This window comes from Rhinopithecus bieti, unplaced genomic scaffold, assembly GCF_001698545.2.
Source record: "Rhinopithecus bieti isolate Rb0 unplaced genomic scaffold, ASM169854v2 scaffold_1012, whole genome shotgun sequence".
Lineage (NCBI taxonomy): Eukaryota > Metazoa > Chordata > Mammalia > Primates > Cercopithecidae > Rhinopithecus > Rhinopithecus bieti.
The window spans coordinates 2,685,391-2,694,934 of NW_016803312.1; the positions used below are offsets into that span (position 1 = coordinate 2,685,391).

The 9,544-nt window shown below is 44.7% G+C and overlaps 1 protein-coding gene across 1 annotated transcript in view; it reads left to right on the forward strand.

The window, feature by feature from the left end:
• The first annotated feature begins 438 nt into the window (after nt 1-438).
• Nucleotides 439-9,544, forward strand: part of SEPHS1 (selenophosphate synthetase 1) — a 28,741-nt gene continuing 19,635 nt past the window's right edge. The window contains exons 1-2 of the mRNA XM_017874639.1: nt 439-1,399; nt 7,884-7,987. Coding sequence (XP_017730128.1) covers nt 1,207-1,399; nt 7,884-7,987 — 297 coding nt within the window. The 5' untranslated portion in view covers nt 439-1,206. The remainder of the gene's footprint in view (nt 1,400-7,883; nt 7,988-9,544) is intronic.

Below are 9,544 nucleotides of genomic sequence, written 5' to 3' on the forward strand. Positions count from 1 at the left end.
TGGTGATTTAGTATGGCTTAATTTATTGTTAAGGTTCTGCAATGAAATGATAATGAGGAGTAGCATATTTTGTCAGTGATGTGTGTACTAGTTTGCTGGGCTACATGTTTGCTTTCTAGGAAATAGCACTGCATGAAAACTTCAGAGAACTTTTCAAGCATTCTCCTGAAGAACAGACCTTGCTGTGTTAAAAGTGCCATTGCAGTTTTTAAGTTGTGCCCTTTGTAGAGGACTCCTATTAGTTTTGGATTGCATTGTATATTTTATTTGTTTGTTTGTTTGTTTTTTGAGACGGAGTCTGTTGCCCAGGCTGGAGTGCAGTGGCTCGATCTCGGCTCAAGGCAACCTCTGCTTCCCAGGTTCAAGCGCTTCTCTTGCCTCAGCCTCCCAAGTAGCTGGGATTACAGGCGCGCACCGCCACCTTCGGCTAATTTTTGTACTTTTAGTAGAGACAGGGTGTCGCCATGTTGCCCAGGCTGGTCTCCTGACTTGAAGTGATCCACCCACCTTGACCTCCCAAAGTGCCGGGATTATAGGCATGAGCCACCACGCCCAGCCTTCTGTTGTATATTCTTTGGGCTCAGAGGGAAAACGTGTTTTTCTAAAATTAGGATTTAACATCGTGAAGAATTTTGTCCAGGGCATTTACATTAATGTCCTTTTCTGCCAAGTTTGTATTGAGCGTTTCATTTTTCTTTATGATAAAGCAAAAGATACCAAAGATTTTCCAGAAAAGTCACTTTAGTGAGGACTGCCGCTTTCTAAACCACATTGCTTCCAGGTTGACATATGAAGTGCCCAGAGGTGCTGTTCTAATGCTGAGTCCTAGAAGAACCTTTGGGACTTGCTGTTCAAGGTGGCGTAGTGTCATGTGAACCTGCAGGCTGGCCCTCTGGCCACAGTTAAAACCACAGTCCAGATGTCAGGTCTTGCGTAGATGTCTGTGCTGACATAGTCCCTTTATGAAAAGATCTATTTTGTCATATGCTCTGCTGTGATGAATATAAGTGGTCTTGATGATTTCAGCCCTTGTCACATTTACTTTTCCCTGTCATGTATTCACTTGATTCGCTGGCAGGTTCCCGTGGGAATTCTTTTCATGGCATCTTTGTGTTTTGGTGACACCCAGGTGGATCCATAAAGAACCCAGCCAACGCGCAGAGGGAGGGGAGGGGCTGAGCTGTGATAGAGCGGGGCCCAAGAACCATGTCTACGCGGGAGTCCTTTAACCCGGAAAGTTACGAATTGGACAAAAGCTTCCGGCTAACCAGATTCACTGAACTGAAGGGCACAGGCTGCAAAGTGCCCCAAGATGTCCTGCAAAAATTGCTGGAATCTTTACAAGAGAACCACTTCCAAGAAGATGAGCAGTTTCTGGGAGCCGTTATGCCAAGGCTTGGTAGGTAACCCAGTGTTTGTTTGAAGGTCTGCAATCCAATCAGTGAGTTAAAAACCAGATTTCTCGCCTCCCATGTTGCCTATTTATTTTTTATTAATTTTTTTTGCTTTTATAGATTCGGGGAATACACATGCAGTTTTGTTACATGAATATACTACATAATGGTGAAGACTGGGCTTTTAGTGTGGCCATCACCCAAATGGTGTACATTGTACCCCCGTTTTATTTTTTTTGAGTTTTTGTGAGAAGGATTAGAAGAGCAATCAATGATAACTATGTTACTATATAAGTTCTTGTAACTTATATAGAGAAAGTACTTGAAATGCATAAAGAGGGGTACTCTTGACAGTTTTTAAATTATGGAGTATGCGATTGAGATTGTTATATTACAGTTAAAACTTTTTTACTGTAATGTAACAAAACTTTTTTAATAAATAAAACTTTTTTTTACTGTACTTGGATGGCAGTGACTGTGTCAGGAGAGCATTGGGGTTGTCTGCAGGATGCATTGGGTGAAAATTGTGTTGTAGGGAGGAGGTGGGACTGCTCCAGACCCAGGACTGGATGGATCTGTTCTTGACCCCAGCTTGTCTTCTGGAACCAGGGCAATGTCTTTTTCTTTGTTAAATTCCTGATGTCATGAGTGATTTCACTTTTCCCAAACACAGAGCTTAGAAACAGATTCTGGGCTCCTGGGGTATTGTTTATTCATGTTTCTTGTGCAGTTTATTAAGTACATGGTACAAGACTGTGATCACTTGTGTTCGACGCATAGTTTTGGAGGTTTGGATGTTCTGTAATTACTGTGTGACTTGCTCAGTTTTCTTCCTTTTGTTTTGAAATGGAGTCTCGCTCTGTCGCCCAGGCTGGAGTGCAGTGGCGCGATCTTGGCTCACTGCAACCTCCGCCTCCCGGGTTCAAGCGATTCTCCTGCCTCAACCTCCTGAGTAGCTGGGATTATAGGGGCCCGCCACCACACCTGGCTGATTTTTGTCTTTTTAGTAGAGATGGAGTTTCAGTGTGTTGGCTGGGCTGGTCTCGAACTCCTGACCTCGGGGGATCCGCCTGCCTCAGCCTCCCAAAATGCTGGGATTACAGGCGTAAGCCACCACACCCAGCCAAGGTTTTCATTTCATTTCTTTTTGGCTATATTATTTTGTAAAGTTCACTGGTTATGAGCCTGGGGCCTCCTTTCCTCCCAGACAGAGAAAGCAGATAAAAGCAGACTTGCTCTGGTTGGAAGGGAAGAAATGTTACACCCCAGTCCCTGCTGACCTGCAGGACTTTCAGGAGCTCAGTTTGAAAACAGTTCCTCGGCCGGGCGCGGTGGCTCAAGCCTGTAATCCCAGCACTTTGGGAAGCCGAGACGGGCGGATCACGAGGTCAGGAGATCGAGACCATCCTGGCTAACACGGTGAAACCCTGTCTCTACTAAAAATACAAAAAACTAGCCGGGCGAGGTGGTGGGTGCCTATAGTCCCAGCTACTCGGAGGCTGAGGCAGGAGAATGGCGTAAACCCGGGAGGCGGAGCTTGCAGTGAGCTGAGAACCGGCCACTGCACTCCAGCCTGGGCGACAGAGCGAGACTCCGTCTCAAAAAACAAAAAAAAGAAAAGAAAACAGTTCCTGCCGTCCAGCTGATGGTCAAATTTTGGAGAAATACCACGTGGGCTAGCTGATTTGATGTTGGCTTATCTGTCGAGAAATCAGAATATACTGAGGAAGCTGTTAGATAACTGTCAAGAAAAAAAGCTATTAATACTTAATGCTCAAAAACCAATGAAATTAAAACATTACGGGATAAAGTAAGAATTACTATTTATAACTTCCTCTGGCACAGTCACTTACTGTCACTCATATTACGTCGTGAATGTCACCCAGCCCTCCTGAGCCACAGCTTCCTAATCTATAAAATAATAATTACTGTTTGGGGTTGGGTGCAGTGGCTCATGCCTGTAATCCCAGCGCTTTGGGAGGCCAAGGCGGGTGGATCACTTGAGGTCAGGAGTTCAAGACCAGCCTGGGCAACGTGGCGAAACCTGTCTCTACTAAAAATACAAAAGTTATCTGGGCCTGCTGTTGTGCGCCTGTAGTTCCACCTCAGCCTCCCAAGGAGCTGGGAGAATCCCTTGAGCTCAGGAGGCGGAGGCTACAGTGAGCTGAGGTCACACCACTGTACTGCAGCCTGGGTGACAGAGTGAGACCTTGCCTCAAAAAAACAAAAAAAAAATTACTGTTTTGCATTGTTATACCAAAAATGTGTGTAGGTGTGCCATGTGTATCTGTACTTACATGCATAATACATGTATGTGTATACACTCTGTACACACGTATATGTGGTATGTATGTGGGTTTTTTTGTCCCTTTTTTTTTTTTTGAGATGAAGTCTCACTCTGTCACCCAGGCTGGAGTGCAGTGGCACAATCTCGGCTCACTGCAACCTCCGCTTCCCGGGTTCAAGCAGTTCTCCTGCCTCCACCTCCCAGGTAGCTGGGACTACAGGCGTATGCCACCACGCCTGGCTAAATTTTTTTGTGTTTTTAGTAGAGATGGGGTTTCACCGTGTTGGCCAGGCTGGTCTCAAACTCCTGAGCTCAGATTATCCACCCACCTCAGCCTCCCAAAGTGCTAGGATTACAGGCGTGAGCCACTGCGCCCGGCTGTATATTTTTTTAACTTTTTTTTTTTTCTTGAGACAGAGTCTAACTCCATCACCCAGGTTTGAGTACAGTGGTACACTCTCAGCTCACTGCAACCTCTGCCTCCAAGGTTCAGACGATTCTCATGCCTCAACCTCCCTCCAAGTAGCTGGAATTACAGGCACGCACCATCACACCCAGCTAATTTTTTTGTATTTTTAATAGAGATAGGGTTTCACCATGTTGGCCAGGTTGCTCTGGAACTCCTGACTCTAAGTGATCCACCCACCTCGGCCTCCCAAAGTGCTGGGATTAAAGGCGTGAGCCCCCGTGCCCAGTCTCTTTATGTTTTTAACTTTTTTCTAATTGAATGTCATGTTATCTGGCTTCAGAAATGGTGTTAATTGAAGGGTTAACCAAAATAGCTTTTAAATGTATACACAATTACTAAATGTATCCTAAGAAATGTTAAAAGAAGTGTGCCTTAGAACTTGAGACATCTGTTGCCTGGTACCTAAGAGCTATCAAGTTATGATTGCTGCTGTTGCCGGGATGGTGCGGGTGGGTGGGGGTGGGTGGCAGTGATATGGTGCCTTGGGTTGTCTTTCTGTTAGAGGAGGTCAGTATTGCTGAAAACCTTCCAGCAGGATTGCCTATTGCCTCCTGGTCATTAAACCGAAACTGCCCAGTCTAGTATTTAATGCTTTCCCGACCCTGCGGCATTTGCCTCTGTTCCCAGTCACCTTCCCTCTGGACTGTCCCTCTCTCTTGCCATTTGAAACCCTAGTTTTTCAAGGCCTGTGGGCATCTCAGGCTCACCCCTTCTCTCTTCCTTCCTTGAAATGTGGTTGGTGATTTCTAAACCAATCACTATAGACCAGTGCTGTCCAAAAATACAATGCAAACCACATGTGTAATTTTCAAATTTATAGTCGTCATATTTTTAAAAACCTGATAACAAGAATCAGGTGGAATTAATTATAATCTATGTTATTTAACACAATATATAAAAATAAAATGTCTTTTCTTTTTTTTTTTGAGATGTAGTCTCTCTCTGTGGGCCAGGCTGGAGTGCAGTGGTGCGATCTCGGCTCACTGCAAGCTCCACTTCTCGGGTTCAGGCCATTCTCCCACCTTAGCCTCCCGAGTAGCTGGGACTACAGGTGCCCGCCACCAAACCTGGCTAATTTTTTGTATTTTTAGTAGAGACGGGGTTTTACCATGTTAGCCAGCATGGTCTCGATCTCCTGACCTCATGATCTGCCCACCTCGGCCTCCCATAGTGCTGGCATTACAGGCGTGAGCCACTGCGCCTGGCCGAAAAAATGTCTTTTCAGTATGTGTATATAAAACATTATAATGAGGTGTTGGTTTTTGGTACTAGGTGTTTAAAATAAGGTATCTGTTGTATACTTACAGCACCTCTTTGTTTGTCAGATGCGCACGCAGCCAACCCTCTGCGTGCCACACCACATTGGACAGCGCTAGACCCTATTCTAGTAGACTGTGGTGGCACAGGTGTGAAAGAGAAACCGTGGATAACGGAGCTGCTTTTCAGCCCTGGAGTCGTGCTCAAGAGTCCCCAGTTGCTCTGATCAAAGGACTTGCTAAATTTAGAAATAAAGTGCTTTACAAATCAAATATATTTAATTGAAATTTAAGATTATTCAAATTAACATTTAATGCTATCATTCAGCAAGGATTTAGTGTCTCTTTCAGTAGTCCTCCAGTTTAAATGGAAGTCTGAAAGAAAACTGCCTCTTATTGTTTTCCAAAGTAAATAGTAATATACTCAGAATAACCAGTTGTCGGAATTATCATTTAGGGAGAATCCATTGAGTTAAAGAGTGGTACTTCTATATAAAGGTGCTAAAGAGTGTGGTGAGAGGAATTTCTGAGAGGTTGTGCCCAGGGGCTGTTTACGTGAATTATCGCACACATTCTCCTCTGACAAATGAAAACTGATCCAGTGCCTGAAATGGTTGAAACTTTCCATTCTGAGCTTCAGTTCTCCATTCCCTAAGCGAGGTCTTCCAGCAAGAGTTTCTGCTTTGTCATCTAGTGTAATAAAAAATCAGCCAGTCACCGGGCGTGGTGGCTCAAGCCTGTAATCCCAGCACTTTGGGAGTCCGAGACAAGCGGATCTCGAGGTCAGGAGATCAAGACCATCCACCATCCTGCGCTAACACGGTGAAACCCCCATCCTCTATAAAAATACAAAAAAAACTAGCCCGGGCGAGGTGGCGGCCGCCTGTATCCCAGCGCTACTGGGAGGTGAGGGCAGAAGACACTGGCAATAACCCGGGAAGGCAGCAAGCTTGCTGTGAGCTAAGAATCCGGCCACTGCACTCCCAGCTGGGCGACAGAGCGAGACCTGCCAATCGTCAAAAAACCCACAAAAAAAAAAATCAGCCAGTCTTCACAGCCTGCGATTTCATTTTGCGGCAGGAAAGATCTGGTGCCTCCATGACCCGCCTCTGTGAGGTCTGCTGCTGTGGTGAGACCGACTGAGGCAGTCCTTCCCGGCTCTTTCACTTACACAGAGTATTAAAGGTCGTTTTAGTGCGATTCAAATTTGATTTATACTTGTTTGAAATTCTGAATTTATAGGGTAGATTCAAGCACATAATTTTTTCCTTTTGTCCTAATTCTGGCTTTTTCCCTGCTTTTGGCTGTTGGACTGCAAAGTAGAAGTACAGCGGCCCCCTCCGTGTCTGTGGAATCCTCATCGGGGATTCAACCAACCACAGACTGAAAATATGCAGCGGAAAAAAAAAATGGATGGTTGTGTCTGAACATGTACAGAATTTTTTTTTTTTTGGTCTTGTCATTATTCCCTAAACAATACAGTATAACAAATATTTACATTGCATTTACACCATATTAGGTATCATAGGTGATCTAGAGATGATTTCAGGAGGTATGTGAGAAGATGTGCGTAGGTTATATGCAAATATTGGGACATTTCAAATCAGGGGGTTTTGAGCATCTGTGGATTTTGGTGTCTGTGGGAGTCCTGGAACCAGTCCCCCACGATACCAAGGAACAGCTGTCCTCAGAAGAGGCCAGAAGAGTGTCCTTCTGAGGGGTGTAGGGCTGCTCACTGTGTTCAGCTTTCTTGGTGGGAATGCTAGTCTGAGTTTGTAAAATGCCTGCGTTACAGGTAATGTTTAAAGGAGTACAGCCTTGTCTCCAAGACAAGGAGTAGCTTATCTTGACTACTACTGGTAGTCTTGACTACTCTGACATAGACGCCAGAGTGTTTATATACATGCTTGATTGGAAATTTCATTTGAATTGTCTTTTGGGATTTGTCCTTTTCATTTAATCTGTGTGTGTCATTTTCAATTTTAACTAGAATGTAAAAGTAGTAATAGCATTTTCAGTGTAAAATATTTTACAGATTTTCTGATGGGTCAATATGATAATGGCTAAAGATGTACTTAAAATAACTATAATTAAGATAACCCCAGCTCCATTGATAGGATTCTCATCTTCAAAGAAATTGCATATGGTACCAGTCACATGCTACAGTAATACAGTAAAATAATAAAAATCATACAGTGAAAAAGATTTTTATTCAAGGCATCATTAAGGTTTTAAAACTGTGCCATATTGGAGTTGCGTCTTGATGAGTAACATTTTCATTGGTATTTTCCATCCTAAGCTGGATATGTTTCACGTTTATTTCAGTTACGCTTCTTGATAGGAAACACATGGCTTCATTGGCAGCCTGCAGTTTCCATAAGTATCTTATGAGCTCTTCCTGTTCAGTGTACTGGTGGTATAAAATGAAATGGCTTTCCCGTTTTATTTTTGGATGCTAATAACTTCCATCTCCACAGGCATTGGAATGGATACTTGTGTCATTCCTTTGAGGCACGGTGGGCTTTCCTTGGTTCAAACCACAGATTACATTTACCCGATCGTAGACGACCCTTACATGATGGTAAGCATGAGCTGATGTGTTTTTGTGACTGGAAGGGCTTATTCATTTGGTTTGGGTTGTGGCTGGGGTTTTGTATGTATCTGTGGGGTTTTGGTTTTATTTCTGTTACATCCCAACTATACGGCCCCACCCTGCTCAGGCTCCTACAGTCGCTGAAGTCAGGCCTGTCCCCTGCCCACACATGGCACTGGGCGTAAAGCAATTAGAGAGGAAGCAGGGAAGGCCCTCTGCTGCTGTTGCACCTGAGTACATGCTGTGCGTAAGAACACCTCTTGTTTAGTAGTGTGTCAATGGACTAAGGCTTTTGTCGTTTTCTTCTTTCTTGCACTGTCCCGTCTTTGACATTGGTAACTTCCATCACCCCTGTGTTTTAGGCGGGGGATGTTACTGTCCTCTGTAATAGGACTGATCCTAAATGTTTCCTTCAAGAAATCAAGGAGCTAGTATCTCATCACAATTAGATGTCTCAAACATTAATTCTGATATCTGGTTAATTCACTCAACCCAGCCACCTGCACACCTACCACCGTGTGATGTGCCGCTGTGCGTAGTAGGTTTCTGACCACTGAGTTAAAGTTCCTAGCCACTGATGATGTACTGCTGAGCTGTGTTCCCCAGTTGTTCACTGCGTAGTTGCAGCCAGCCACCCTTTGATCCACCCAACCTTTAACCCCAATTCCCTCCCACCCAGGAGGAGCCAGTGGAGAGACTGGGAATATCTGGTTTGCTATAAAATGCCAGGTGTTCTTCATGTGTGGCAAGGACAGTGGGATCAGGCTACACTGTAGGGACTTTATCATGAGGCAGCCACGTGGGGAGTGTTCTCCCTCAGGTACCAGTGGCAAATACCAGATTATTGGAAACCTGTATTCCTTCTGCACATCCATCTGTTTTCTCCTCTGGAGCAATACTCTTGAGACTGGGCAGATAAGCCACAGCCTAGGTCCCACCTGACCAGATGGCAGGGATGGCTAAAACCAGAATCCACTATTCTCCAGCATCTCCTAAAATGAGAGCACCCAGAACAGAAGGGGCACTAAATCACCACCCCCTAACTAGCAATTGGCTTGTCCAAGTTGTGGACCACCTGTTGACCTTGTGGACTGGCTTGATGATACTGAAAGTGCAGTCACAGACGGTTGTTGAGCTGCATTGCTGGCTTCCAGGAATGTATAAGAAAACATAAAGCAATCAATTAAAAAGCCATTGGAAATGATAACACTTGGGAGTTTGATTATCCTTATGTCAGAAGGAAAATTTGTGTTTTCTCTTTACTATCTATAAAATATAAAACTTTAGATAAGGGCAACTTAACTTTAAATCTCCAGTGGCAATAAAAAAATCTTCGGCCGGGCGCGGTGGCTCAAGCCTGTAATCCCAGCACTTTGGGAGGCCGAGATGGGCGGATCACGAGGTCAGGAGGTCGAGACCATCCTGGCTAACCCGGTGAAACCCCGTCTCTACTAAAAATACAAAAAACTAGCCGGGCAAGGTGGCGGCGCCTGTAGTCCCAGCTACTCGGGAGGCTGAGGCAGGAGAATGGCGTGAACCCGGGAG